The sequence below is a fragment of the Electrophorus electricus genome, chromosome 15 (genome assembly GCF_013358815.1).
Source record: "Electrophorus electricus isolate fEleEle1 chromosome 15, fEleEle1.pri, whole genome shotgun sequence".
In the NCBI taxonomy this organism is placed as follows: domain Eukaryota; kingdom Metazoa; phylum Chordata; class Actinopteri; order Gymnotiformes; family Gymnotidae; genus Electrophorus; species Electrophorus electricus.
The window spans coordinates 47,132-61,723 of record NC_049549.1 but is presented as its reverse complement, the minus strand read 5'-3'; the positions used below and the strand labels follow the sequence as shown (position 1 = coordinate 61,723).

Sequence of the window (14,592 nt, the reverse complement as noted above, 5' to 3'; positions counted from 1 at the left end):
TGTATGAACCATGACAGCAAGACCTTGCATTTCCCACAGCACCCCCTCATGTTCTCCGAGCTTTGACACGGATCAGCGGGTGCACTGTGGACGCAAACGCAGGAAGGAGGATCAGCTGCTTGACGCGAACCGCGCTGATCATGGCCGAGTTCCCGTCACCTGCAGGGAAGCTGGTCTTGGCTCTCGGGATCCGACAAGCCGTCTGGATTCTTCTAGAACTTTGAGCTTGCTGGCAGAAGCCAAGGGCAGGCCCCAGGAGACGCTACCATTTTCCTATGCACACATTAGCTGCGATGCTGGCTGCAGCAGAGCTGCACGCCCCCACAACATACTGCCCATATGACAAGGAGCCAGGATGGGCACTCGCTTTGGACGGGTGCTCTGTTCAGATGGGCCAGGGCACTGAGAGGAAACCCGCTTATTTCACACGGGCATAGGAGTTTAAGTTTTACATAAACAGACAGGCTCTGTGACTATTCACTACATAGGTCTTTAGTCGGGGTTGGGGCCTTATCTGCGTTTTCCTGACCTTCTCCACCCATTTCACACAAGGCTGCAATGAACTGAATGTTAAAATCAGTGAACTCAGAAGTTGGCCTGCATGACTGGCTGAAAGGTCAGTGGTTGGCATACCACCATTGAATTTAACAATTAAATATCAAAACAATACCAAAAGAAACTACTCAAGTCACAGATCTGAGTTACACATACCTGTATTAAAATTATCCTGCACAACAATGCGTCTGGAATTTCTGTTCCCAACTAACTCTGCTAGTTAACAAATGATGGTAGGCACACAACTAGCTGACACATCAGTGATTCAATCCTATTGTATTAATACCTAATCCATACTCTGAAAACTTTGAAAATAACTTTGCACATATCCATGTAATTGTCCTGGCAATAAAACAATGGCTTGTTCAAATCCATACTACTGCATAGACCCCATGTCCAGACCCCATGAGAACTGAGCGACACAGAGGGACGCCACCCTGCCCTGCTGATCAGGAGCGTGTTTCCCGCAGGGCTCTTGACCACAGCGGGTGTTCAGCAGTGCTGGTTTGCTGCTGCCTTTTCATGGCATTAAAAGTAGTAGCGGTTAACAACGACCTGCCGAGGGATCAGCCAGCCTGGCGTGGGAGGGGCTCAGGGCTGCACCGAGGCTGGGGGTGGGACTTGCACACTAGCTCTCAAAGGCTCTCCCCGGGCTTCTCGACGGCTAGCAGGGGAGCCACACTTTATGGCATTATCAGAGCTGAGCACAGCCTTTCTACAGAAATGCTCCCTGCATCTCACAGGCCAAAAGAGGAAGTGGACAGGAAAGTTGAGAAACATTATAAAGAGAACGACACCAGTTACAGTGAGGTTCTTGATAGCATAAAAATGGAACAAAAAAAAGACCACAAATTCCAGCCAAAGACTAACAGAAAAGTGGGGGGGGGGGGTTTCGAGCCTTAGCAGGTGGCTGGCAGCCCAGAGACGAGACAAGACAGTTAAAGAAATCACGAGTGGCCCAAACCTCATCATGGGCGATCAATCTCAACAGACACATCTAAGTAACAGAGGGTTACTGTGGTCAAAGCTGACAGGTGATGGTTTTAAAAGTATAAATGAACCTTACCAGTGGCAGGATGATCATAAATTTCAGTCTTTGGAGTTTTAAAGCTTAAGGCCATTGCTCCCAAAAATCATCAACACTGAGCCCAAAATTGCTTTAGGTTTAAGGTGACAGTGCTGCATTTTAGCAGACTCTCGTAGGTGACACACTGACCCCGTCCGTCTCCACCACGTCCACGTTGCCGTTGGCGTCGTCGTCCATCTGCTTGTGTATGCTGCGGATGGCCTCAAAGCTGAGGATGGCGTTCTCGTCCTGGCACAGGGGCTCATCAAGCCGGCACATCTCTGGAGGAGGGAAGCACAGTGGCCGTGAAACCTACAGCGGCCCTTCTCAATTACTCAGTTACACTCGACATTCACTGCTCCTCCGATTCAAGAAAACGGCCATCATCTTTTATTGCGTGTACAAGGACAATTGTGAACCATCAGGAAGGACAGGGAATAAAACAGCACCGCCTAATTAAGCATTATGGGCAGAGGCTGACACGTTACACCCTGCTGGCCAAACGACTGCAGCTTTGCCTCCGAACGACAACCTGAAGGGGAAGATTTGGTGCCAAGGAAGGATGTTTACACGTGGAGCGAGAGGTCCTGATGTTGCTTAAAAATTGTGTGGTTTGTGCAACAACACTCCTTGCAGTGCTACGGCAGCAGTTTGGTTCTCAGTCCCACAGAACAAGCGGTGAAGGTTACTAAACATAGGCTTGACTGTGGCATTAACTTAAACTAGTCAGCTACTATTTTTAGGCTGCAAATTCTGTACAGCTGTTTTGCCACCACTACACAATGCCAGTCTGATGTTTGGAGTAATGTTTCAAAGAGTGGTGTGATGCAAGCAGATTTGAGCATCCAAAACAACCTGTGTTGACAACACATGCCAGGTTGCAAAAATAAATAAAACCTCAAGGGAACCAAACCATGCGTAACAACGTCAACAAATGTGTCCCTGTGTATTCATAGCACAAATTAAATAAATGCTGAAGCTAAATAGTAGTCTTACCAATTCACATTGCCTGCCCATTTCAAGAAAGTCAAGTCCTCGAACATACTAACAATAATAATGACCACATTTTCATTTTGACATGCTCAAACTCAAGGTTTTCTTTAAAACCAACCAGCAATCCAAGACATACGGAGAACACCCCATAATCCCAATAAAAATGAACCCAACCCGATGGGGTGCAAGAACACAAGTCTGACCAGTTACGAGTAGATCTCCATCTACAGTGACTCTGTGGCTATGCCTCTACACTTGCCACTGTTACCAAACAGGCAGCACACAAACTGGGGGGAGAGCATAAATAGAAGCAGCTCTCCACCGAGGGTATGCAGCAACTCTGTGTGCAGGACCGTGACCCCTGGCCTCAGGGGCCCCTCACGCGTCCTGCAGTTATGCATGGGGTCTCAAAGATCAGGTCAAAAAAGGGGTACGGCTGGTAACTGACCCCCAAAACATATCATCCACTAGAGGTTATGAACAGCAGCGATACGTCACCAAAAACGGCATTTTGAAGTAGTAAGAATGAGTCACAAATGAAGGAGAATTCCTATAGATTAAACCTATTACCCGTTCAGTATAGTATTAAATAACATCTAACCACTGAAAAAATTAAGTCATAAAAAGGAACAACCTATACATGCCCAAATTAGGCAAGAATCCAAATTTGTTAAGCTAGGATTGGAACCAAACACTACGTGGCCATCTCTGCCTCTCAACCTTCTTCACACTAATCCATATGCTGTACATTTCATATCTCACTAAAGTGAAGATGTACTTTCTCCCTCATCAGAAAAGCAAGCTGTGACATGCCACAAACTATTTGTTCTTCATTATTTGTTTAAGACGTCTCTGCCCCCTTCCTGTCCTCCACCCACACAGTTCAGCACAGCCTCCCAGATCGCAGTATAAAGGACAGGACAAGGGGGTAGGAGGCGTGGTCTAACGTGAGTGATAGCTAGGCAGTTCCACAACGCTAGCGGCCAAGGCTTGCACCTAGCTTGTGATGGTGTGGTTTAGCAGTCAGGGCCCTGCTACTTCAGTTCAGTTCAGTTCAGTTCAGTATGCATTTGAAAACTACAAGGGACTCTGCTGTCCGGACAGCAAGTTGGAGTTCATTCCACCATCTTGGAGCCAGAACAGAAAATAGTCTCGATGCTTGTCTTCCATGAGACCTAAAGCATAGTGTTCCAAGCCGAGCCGTACTTGAGGTTTGAAGTACTCGAGGTACGGATCGGGTTTTGACCTTTCACATCGTGTATGGAGGGGCTGGTCCATTTTTGGGTGTGTAGGTAAGCATCAAGGTTTCAAACTTGATGCAGGCAGCTACTGGAAGCCAATGAAGGGAGAGCAGCAGTGGAGTAACATGTGAACTTCGGAAGATCGAAGACCAGTCGAGCTGCTGCATTCTGGACTAGTTGTAGAGGTCTGATGGCTCTTAGAAGATCAGCAAGTAGCGAGTTACAGTAGTCTAGCTTTGAGATCACAAGTGACTGCACAAGTACCCAAGAGGCTTCCTGCGAGAGAAAGGGATGAATTCTTCGTATATTACAAAGGAGAAATCTGCAAGACCGGGTTAGATTTGAAACATGAGTTGAGAATGACAACTGGTTGTCCAAAGTTATACCCAGGCTACAGGCAGCTCCATATACAATACTTCATCTATTCAGATGCTTTACCTGTGGCGTACTAAGCGTCTACACAAGACAGATTTATAAAAATAAGGAAATTTAAATACACAGTTCACCAAACACAGGAAGCAAATACTTATTACAAATATACAAATATTCTCAAACTAATTAAAATGTTTAGCTTTTTTCAGGCCACATCTTTACCTCAAAGGAAAAAAAAATAAAAAATTTTGAAAAGAAAAACAAAAAAAAAGGAAACAATATATTTCCTCATCACCAACAGGCCATGTCATACAATATGAGTGATTTCTGAACACGCAAATAATACACTTGTGGTGGAACAGGTTTACCATGACGGTCTGATATCCACTCTGTGCCGAGCTGCATTTCCAGCTTTGCGAGACTTGACCCAAATTTGCACAAATGAGAATGAACTACCCGTCAGTACAGGCCTAGCAATCAAGAGGAAGACAAAGGCAGGTGGGGAGAGGGTGCCTGGGACTCCTCTGCCCCTCAGGATACCTTACATCACTTGCTTTTATTGAACCCGTCAACACTGAAAGTAATATTACTTTTAGCAGTAGTAGTCCCATTTGTATAGCTGCTTTCTCAAGCCCGAGGATGCTTTACAGATAGAAATCAGCTTTTACAAAAACACACACACCGGTGGCAAGCAGCATCTGATTTGCACATACTGTACTTTGAGAAACCACAGCTCCCCAGGGCACTGAAATGAGTACAGTAGAAGGGGAGGAAGTTAAGACCAGGACAGGGCACCAACCATTAGTGTAGACACACACAGACACAGACACACACAGACACACACACACACAGACACACACACACACAGACACACACACACACACAGACACACACACACAGACACACACACACAGACACACACACACAGACACACACACACACACACACACAGACACACACACACACAGACACACAGACACACACACACACACACAGACACACACAGACACACACACACACACACACACAGACACACACACACACAGACACACACACACACAGACACACACACACACACACACACAGACACACACACACACACACACACACACACACACACACACACACACACAGACACACACACACACAGACACACACACAGACACACACACACACAGACACACACACACACAGACACACACACACACAGACACACACACACACAGACACACACACACTTTTTTTCTCATTCCATGCAGGCACAAGGAGAACATAAAAGACTCCACCTAGATAGGGACTTTAAACCAAGAGCCTAATTCTGAGAGGCAAACGTGCTAACCACCAAGCCACCATACTGCCCAAATGATGATGATGATGATGACGATGATGTTAATTGTTGTTTCGTTAGTGAATCACCGTCCTCAGGAGTCACGATTGCAGCCGATTCAGTCCCCCTGCTCACTGCACTCCACATACACACTAGTGTGCTTTGTAAACGCTTTGACCAAAAAGGCCATGTCCAGCTCAGTCCACACACATCAGCTGTGTTTATGGACTCTGGACGAATAAGAGCCTGTCTGGCCGATTTGTGTGGCATCTCCCACAACTGCAACTCTGCACATTTCAAAGAGGGGAAATTTTCTTTTGCAGCATTAACAAAAACATGCATAGAAACAATGTTGTTCAAAATCACTATGAACTGCACATTTGGAACGTAACCTATAACTGTAAAACACTGCTTGCAAAGGAGTTTTGCAGAAATACATTATACTGTACAGTAATATGTAGACTAACTAATGTTATCAGTGACTGCAAATATGTGCATTTAATAACGCACACGCCACTAGGAAACTAATGTGAAACAAATTATACATACTGTCATGTTTCTATTGCTCCCTTTTTGATAAAAAGCAACTAATGATGTGGATTTTCTGATGCTTTCTTTCTGCTTTCCTTAGGTGCACTGCACCACTGAATGGGGGGGGGGGATAAATAAATAAAGTGTCTGTGTATCGTATTATCTCTGTAAAAACTCCTCCTTCCAGCAATTATAACTTCTCGCCAACAAAAAGTATGGGAACAATTTATCATCAATGGCACCGCCTTCGGTGTAATCCAAGCCATACTCTTTCGCTGGCCAAAGGCCATTCACCAGGCTCACGAAGGGGGCCACAACATTTTGGCTGACATTGCACATAACTTGACCCTCCATTATAAGCAGAGTTACCTCACTGTGCCAGCCCCTCACCACCACGCTGCACAGAACTGGGTGCGTCTTCACGACTGTTAACCTGTACGCACAAGCATTGTATCCACTGTTGCATCTACTTCTGCTGCTTTATTTAAATCAGGCTGATGTTCATTTTCACACAGTCAGTCATCCATCAGCCCAAATCATTCCCCGTGGTTAATGCACACACCACTAATAACCCTTAATAAAGTGTCCAAAACTTCAGGTGGCAGAAAAGACTTAGTCGCATGCCCACACACTTTGCTCTCAGGGCTTCCACTGCACACGTGTCACTCGTGAACCATGCCACAGTGATACAGGCACAGGGCAAACAGTTCAAACTGAAGAGATCACAGAGCATCACTCCTTTAAACAGGTGTGCACCAGGCAACTCTCCTTCCTTGAGAAGGCTATTCCAATGCATTCACAGTTTAACACGGCAGGCTAAGCTAATTTATATCATTTTAGTGTGTGGTCAAATGAGGAGGGCTGGACACAGCAAACTTCTAGTTAGATGCTGTAATGTTAGTGAATGTTTGGGCCTGTTCCAGCTCCATGAATGTCTGGTAGCACTCTTGACTCAAGACAAGGCTGCCAAAGGCTCTCAAGTCTTTAGGACCAACTTAGCTTTGGAGGTTCTTTTATGACAATCAAATACAGGTAGGAGCAAAGGAGAGGCCATCAAAAGATGTGATTTGTTTCATAAGGGATTGTCACATTTTGGTTATATTCAGAGGAGTTTTATTCTGTACATGATTAATACCAGATGCCATCAACATAACATTTGTCAGGTGTAATCACTTAAGACGCGTATAAACAAAATTCACATTATGAAAAAAAACAAAAACAAAAAAACACACATTTCACTAGCACTTCTGGCCACACTGCAAGTAGAACATGGTGGTTGGACCCAACAAAGTAACGAAGGGGAGCTTACAGTTTAGTGAGAAAGCCAATGCCAATCAAAAAGACACGAAGCTCATTACAGAAGTCGTAGCCATGAACAGCCCACCAGGAAAAGCCTGCAGCTAAAAAAGAACAGTTTAAAAACAGTGTGTGGTTTGTCAGTCGAAATTAAACAACCTCAGGTTGTCAAGCCAATAAACTCACATTTCAAACAAGAAAGGATGCAATCTGATCTAAGCAGAAAAACAATATTTTCTTACTCACTGTAGCCGAATTAAGTAGTTGTTAGATTTGTTTACTTAAATCGTACTTATTAAAGCCAGCCTTGTGAGGAATGGCAACTGTAAGAGCAGACTGCAGCACAGACGGAAATGTAGCCCTACTATGATGCTCCACTACCCTTTATCTGAAATACTGCCATGATCTCACTGAGGACAGTGCTTAATGGAGAATGCATACCTTGTCTATTCTCAGCATGGCTACATTTAGAGTCCAGGCAACTTAAAATAAGACCACAGCTATGGCATATGGACACCTAATGTGTAGGGTTTTAGACAACGTCCTGATTACCTAGAGGGTAGGACACTAATAGGAGCTGCAGCTACATTAGACTCAGGTTTAGGTTTACCCAAACCCAGTCGGACTAGCCCTGCAATGCAAGTTATGAGAAACGACAGGAATCTCGTGGATGTTGGAAAACAATATTAAGGTTTAATACCATTTCAAAATGACTTTGCACACACCTGGCTTACCATTGTCGACTTGTTGGTGCTCCATGCTGACTTGACCAACCTTGTCCATCTGACATTCTCCCAAGAAGCACAAGCACACCGTCCACAAAGCTGCCAAAGTGCAGTAATCCATAGCGAGACCGCTGAAAGAATCTAGAAAGCGAGGTCGAATTGAAATTAGTGTAAATACAACAGTTTGACGAAGGCGTCTCCTACACATGGGTTGGTTTAAAACACGTAATGCCTGAGAGACACGGCTGGTGGGCTTAACAAAAACACCTGCACCTCCTCCCAGATAAATGGAGGATCTCGAAAATCGAGAAGTAAACATTCCAAACACGGCATTCCTGACTATGGATTAGGCAAATCGCTGGTTTTAACGGATGAGTACAGACCACAGTTAGGCTCAATGGTTTTAACTGAAACATTAAGTTAAACTTAAGCAAAACTTTTTGTTGCGTCTAACATTTGGTGTGTGTGTACACGATTAAATTGCACACCTGCGTACATTTTGGGCAACGCTGCCCTTTTACCTTTCTCTCTAATGTTAAAACGATTGCGAATACTTCAAAGCCTTTAAACTCTGATATTCACCACAACCAGTGAAGTAATCTAATGAGAGCTGGCCGTTCAGTGTGTCAAACAGTCCCGTTAATAATTCAGCCAGCTAACGTTGTGTGCATTAGTGTTTGGTCAAGACACTCGACTGTGACCGTTATGATAACATTAGTTAGCTTGAGTCAGTCATTTTGTAAAATTAATCTTATCTTGGACGATATGATGGACAGCTCTGGGTAACCAGTTGTTAATTTGGCCGTTAGTTGGCTAGCTAGCTATATTCTTCCTGTTGCGAGACAACTAGGTTAGCTAACTAGCCAGGGTTGCTCAGTCATTCAATCCTACTAATAACTGCGTTTATAAAGGTAGACAGTTAACCCAGGTCAGTTAACCTAACTAATAACTGCGTTTATAAAAGGTAGACAGTTAACCCAGGTCAGTTAACTTAACTAATAACTGCGTTTATAAAGCTAGACAGACAGTTCACCTGAGTTAGTTAATTATTAAATGTATTTATAAAGCCACAGTTCACCTGAGTTAGTTAACTAATAACTGCATTTATAAAGCCAGACAGCTAACCCAGGTTAGTTAACTAGCGTTAGCTAGCTTAGCAAACTAACCCGTCATCTAGCAAGACAGTCGGCGGTTTTTCGTAACTTCGAAATAAGGTAACAGAAGATTGACATCTTTTACATGAATGCGTTATTAAAATGTAAAGCAACTACTGAGCTGGGCTTGCGTTACCTCGGGTCTGTTCCAGTGTCACTTTTGAGGCTCGTCTCGTTATGCTCTGTTCCAGCTCCCTGGACAATCCCGTCTGTACTCCATCGAGACAGCGAAATAGTTGACCGTTTTAACGCTTATTCGATTTAAAAAACAAACAAACAGAAAAACGCGATGGTGCTATTTCTTGGCTCGTGTCGGTATTCCCGACCCCCGACGGCTAGCTACCCGTCTCTTCCTCCGCACCCAACGTCAGCTGCAGGTCGGAGGCGAAGCGAGGAGGCCGTGTCCCCGTTAGCTTAACCCAGCTCAGGCGGCGGTGCAGTGGCTCAACCGTACACCAGCCGAGCCGGGGCTGCGTGGATGTCTGAAGCACCGCGCAAATGTGAGTAGACTCCTGTTTTTAAAAAAGCCACCCCGACACCACCGAGCTGTATGCCGCTTCCTCGGTACCTCGCCTCTTTTGAAAGACTGCAGAGAAGTAGTAATTGCAGTAGTCCATGTGCTGCCTACACCACCGCCTAGTGTGTAGGTGATAACATTACAGCAGGGTTTCGACCCAATGGGAATACTGGGTGCAACATTACATGAACCCTCCACATAACATCTGCTTGCAGATATTGACAGTGTATGAAGATGTTATGTGGACGGTTCATGTTAATGATGTTCCTCACGCCCTGGGTGACCCTGTATTGGGTTAAGTAGTTTATAAGATGAACGAATGAATGTTAATGGTGTTACTTCTGGAGCATGTACACTTACCCTCAATATTTTTATAAGCATCTGTTTTATTATAAGGAACACTTAGTAGTACAATTGAGGCTCACCTGATGCAGGGTGTTTGGGCATCCCCTGACCTTTCATTAATAGTCAGGTTCTAACTGCCTGGATGGTTTGGCATGGGAGCTCCATCTAAACCCAGCAGTGACACTGTTCATGTGAAAACTCTAGCAACACCAGTGTGCCCGACACACTCATAGCACAGCACAACAAACCATGTTACCACCATGTCTGTATCACTACTGCAATGTTGGTGAATTTACTACCTAAATAACAGCCGGTCAGCACCGATCTTGTGATCAGGATCTGAGTAGTGATGAATAGCAGCTAACAGGTTGTGTATGTCCTCTGTGGGAGTTAATACACTCTGGAATTGTACACCTATAAAATGCACCACTAAAACATGTACCTAATGAAGTGGCCAGTGTGTCTGTGCTAAAGTGCGTGGTAAGCAATGTTTATAAACAAGGCAGGTGGACATACACTTGAACTCTCTTGAGAAATAGTGGAGAGGAAAAAATTAACAATCACAAATTGTGAGAAATTGCTCTGTCATTTTCTCTCACACAATGTTGTGTAAAGGGGCTTTTTGTTTGTTTGTTTGTTTGTTTGTTTGTTTGTTTGTTTGTTTGTTTTTATTTCTTTCTGAATAATTCCCCCATGATTTCCAAGACGCTGAGCCAGCCTGCAATGAGTCATTTTTTGTTTTTTGACAGCCATGACATGCATGAAGCATTTTTCATATTCTTAGTGCTATAGTTATGATACTAGTTTTGTGAAACTTCTCATTTCTTTTAAAGAATCCAAAGGTGATCATAGCTTCCCTAAGCAATGTTCTCAGGTCTTGATTAGTGTAGCGAAAGAGTCCAACCCCTCCCTCCAGTCTCAGCCTTTACCCCAAAATGTCTTTTCAAAGCCCCTCCCTTAGCTTTCTATTTGTCCATGTTAAATTGCAAACTAACTGACAAGAAGGGTAGGACTGCCTTCTGATGAGGAAGTTTTCTAATTAGTTAATACAATAACATAATCTGATTCTGTTCAAATTTTTATTGGCCTATTACAAGCAGCATTGTCAGTGTGTCTTTCTGTTCCCTGAACATCCATGTAAGTGGTAGCTGTCGGGATATAAAGACAGCTTGGCGTAAGTGTTTTATTATTATTATTATTTACTTACATCACCTTTAACCTAGCATCGGTGACTCTAAAAATATGTTATGGGAAGTTAGGTTATCCCAGTGTAACTAGAGGAAGTAGTATAATATGACACATATGGCTTAGAAGCAGTCTGAATAACTGTTTTGCAGTTCTGTATTTAGACATAGTTGTTTGAATCTATGACTAAGGGTCAAGTCATGTGCTCATGAGCACAGTTCAATTGTCAGATATAAAAGTCACTACTGCGATTTTCTATGAAACCCCAAATAAAATGCAAATTATCTATTTTAGATATGTAAATAAAATATATGGTGGCAAATTATGCTAAATGGCTCATTTAATGTATATACAGCAGGTAGTCAGGTTCTCAACCTAATGTGAATTAAGGTTATTTCTGATGACATAAAACATTCTCAAAATGTGCCATATTTCGTTTATTTGCTTTTCTGTCTCTTTTGATGTAGTGATACACAATGGGACAGATGATGCCATGTTATACTACAATCTAAAGGGAAAATGCATAGTGATAATGCATAACAAAGCTTTAAAGAATCCTGTTTGATGACTACACATAATATAATGCTTGTCAGTCCTCTAGGTCTGTTACTAAATAGTCTGTTTCATTTATTGGCTGTTAACATAACGCGACATACTAACGTAACAAATATAGACAGCATTAGCATTGCTTCTTCATTTCTGTTGCCGTTCCTGTGTGTGTGTGTGTGTGTGTGTGTGTGTGTGTGTGTGTGAGCTTGATGTGTTACATGAGCAGGAGTGCATACTGACTGGTTAGCACGCAATGGTGGATAGTGAAAGAGTGAATACAGCATAACAAATTAACTGGTATAGAAAGGAACTGTTGGTGAAGAGTGATGACTGACCTCTTGAAGTGACAGTTTTCAGGTAATGGTTTTAAATGGTAGCAGACCAAACCTTAGTGTCCTTTACCAACACAAGGCACTTATGTTATTCTCACACTATAAATCTTGCAATATTCAGAAAACCCCTCAAACAACTTTTCAGAAAACATCCAGATGCCTAAATATCTGGTTTGTTAGCCTTTGTATTGGTTATGCAGTACTGTAATTTATCACACAGGCACAGAGGCATTCTTAGGAGTCTTGTTCTGAGACAGACCACTTCCTCACCCTTCTAAACCTGCACAACATTTCTGTTCAGAAAATGTAAGTGAATGCAGCTGACATGGCTGTTTGGTAGTGTGGGGGAGGAGACTGATTTAAATGTTGCATGTGATACACATGCACAGACGGGAGACTGTGCGACGCCGCTGCCCTCAGCTCCTGGATCGTCACTCTGGGTAGGTTTTTATCTCTGAAGCACTGTTTAGTATTGTTCGGTTTTGCATATGATATCAAAACTGAGATCAAACCAAAATTAGGTTCAAGGTTGGGAAAATTACTTTCGCAATGTATTTCATTACAGATTGCCAAGTATACTGTCATAGCGCAGTTAAATATGGCACAGTTGTGATTCTCATTACATTCTATAGTTGTCCATTTCGTTGGATTGACCATAAGATGAGAGTTGATAGGTGTCACTTTGTTTCCATCTACCTTGCTGTCAGTCACTTCTTGGCTATCGTGTGGTGTTCTTTTCTTTTGCTCGATAAAACCTGCAGTTGGACACTTCCTTCCATCTTTTCAATCAGCGCTTCATTATTTCTGTAATACATTTATCACATGTAATGTGCCCTTTTCTTTTAACAGTGTGCAAAAACCATCATTTCTGGTATAAATATATTCTGTTCCTCTTGAACTCTGGTATACGATGACAAACAAAGGCTGTAAATTGTTCTTGATTGGTCTGTCTTTTAGACTTGTTCAGAGCTCATAAGAGGGTGAACAAAGCTGGAACATGCAAAGCGTCAAGTGTGTGGTGGTAGGGGATGGCGCTGTGGGAAAGACCTGCCTTCTAATTTCTTATACCACAAATGCCTTCCCTAAAGAATACGTCCCTACAGTATTTGACAACTACAGTTCCCAGACCACAGTGGACTCCAAACCCATCAACCTTAACCTGTGGGACACTGCAGGCCAGGAGGCATATGACCGCCTTCGCACCATATCTTACCCCCAAACCAATGTCTTCATTATCTGCTTCTCCATCTCCAGTCCAACGTCTTATGAGAACGTCAAGCTGAAGTGGCACCCTGAGGTGTCCCAGCACTGCCCCAATGTGCCCATCCTCTTGGTGGGCACCAAGAAGGACCATAGAAAAGATCCGGAAATTTTGAACAAACTGAAGGAGCAGAACCTGGTTCCTGTCACCCAGCAGCAGGGAGAGGCCATGGCTCGGCAAATCAGAGCTGTCAAGTACCTCGAGTGCTCAGCTCTTGACCAGGATGGGGTGGCAGACATATTCGTGGAGGCGGTGCGGGCCCACCTGAACCCCAAACCCATGGCTCCAAAAAAATTTTGTCAACTTTTATGATGTTTATCAGAAATTGGAATTTTTTTATTTATTTCTCAGATAGAAGTGTTTGGGTTTTTGGGGGGTTTTTTTGTTTGTTTGTTTTGTTTGTTTTCTGTACCGGATGGCATGAGAATTCAAAGTTCTAAATGATCTTTTTTTCAGGACGCAGTGACTAAAGCTACTTTCCTTTCGCACTGCTTTATTTCTACCATTTCACTGCTGTACCACACCTTTTACATTTAGAATAAATACGAAAAAGGAAATTGCTTGTGGCTTCTCTATATAGGAAATGCATAAGCTGGTTTCCTTACCAAAGTCGGTCATGGTGAAGCAAGTGCATTTTGAAAACAGAAAGAGAGGTGTTTGCAAGGAGGCGTTCTGCTTTCACAGGCCTGTAGTGTAGTTAACACGCATGACATTTAAGCAAAGTTAATTCAACAACACTCAGTATATATTTGCTTTGCTAATTAATGAACCATATTTTGGGATACTGAGGGCTTGCTGAAATGGACAAGTATTGTGTTGTCAACATTTACCTGTTGTGCAGCATGGTTGTGTTGCAGCACACTAACGATTTTAAAACAACAGACTCTAACCTCAACTTCAAGGCAGTGGTCTATAAAGTCTATAAAGATAAAGTTAGATTACTTTTGAAGTAATACATTTGATTTATGTTACTCTGGAATTCATGATGGCAGGACTCAAGACTGCATTCGTTTGTTTTATTAAATTACAGAGGTCTGGAGAAGCTAATCAAAACAAAGGTTCAACTGTTAATCGCACTCTTAAACCAACTCACTTATTTTCAAATGAAACTTCACAAATTCAAAGCAGATTGAGTGGTTATAC

General features: G+C 43.1%; 2 protein-coding genes across 7 annotated transcripts in view; one reads left to right on the top strand and one right to left on the bottom strand.

Moving 5' to 3' along the window:
• stim1a (stromal interaction molecule 1a) overlaps positions 1-9,857 on the bottom strand; it is a 31,702-nt gene extending 21,845 nt beyond the window's left edge. For 3 of the 6 annotated variants that reach the window (XM_027025109.2, XM_027025112.2, XM_035533934.1), the window contains exons 1-3: positions 9,397-9,857; positions 8,107-8,247; positions 1,772-1,902 (exon numbers count right to left, since the gene is read on the bottom strand). In XM_027025109.2, the coding sequence (XP_026880910.2) occupies positions 1,772-1,902; positions 8,107-8,227 (252 nt within the window). In that variant the 5' untranslated portion in view covers positions 8,228-8,247; positions 9,397-9,857. Of the gene's footprint in view, positions 1-1,771; positions 1,903-7,394; positions 7,486-8,106; positions 8,248-9,396 lie in introns of those variants that run through there. The other 3 variants (XM_027025110.2, XM_027025113.2, XM_027025111.2) reach the window with 2 other exon arrangements.
• A 2,665-nt stretch (positions 9,858-12,522) lies between these two features.
• Positions 12,523-14,009, top strand: rhoga (ras homolog family member Ga). The gene is made up of 2 exons (XM_027025114.2): positions 12,523-12,628; positions 13,146-14,009. The coding sequence occupies exon 2, from the start codon at positions 13,186-13,188 to the stop codon at positions 13,759-13,761; it is 576 nt and encodes a 191-aa protein (XP_026880915.2). The 5' UTR covers positions 12,523-12,628; positions 13,146-13,185; the 3' UTR covers positions 13,762-14,009.
• The last annotated feature ends 583 nt before the right edge of the window (positions 14,010-14,592 follow it).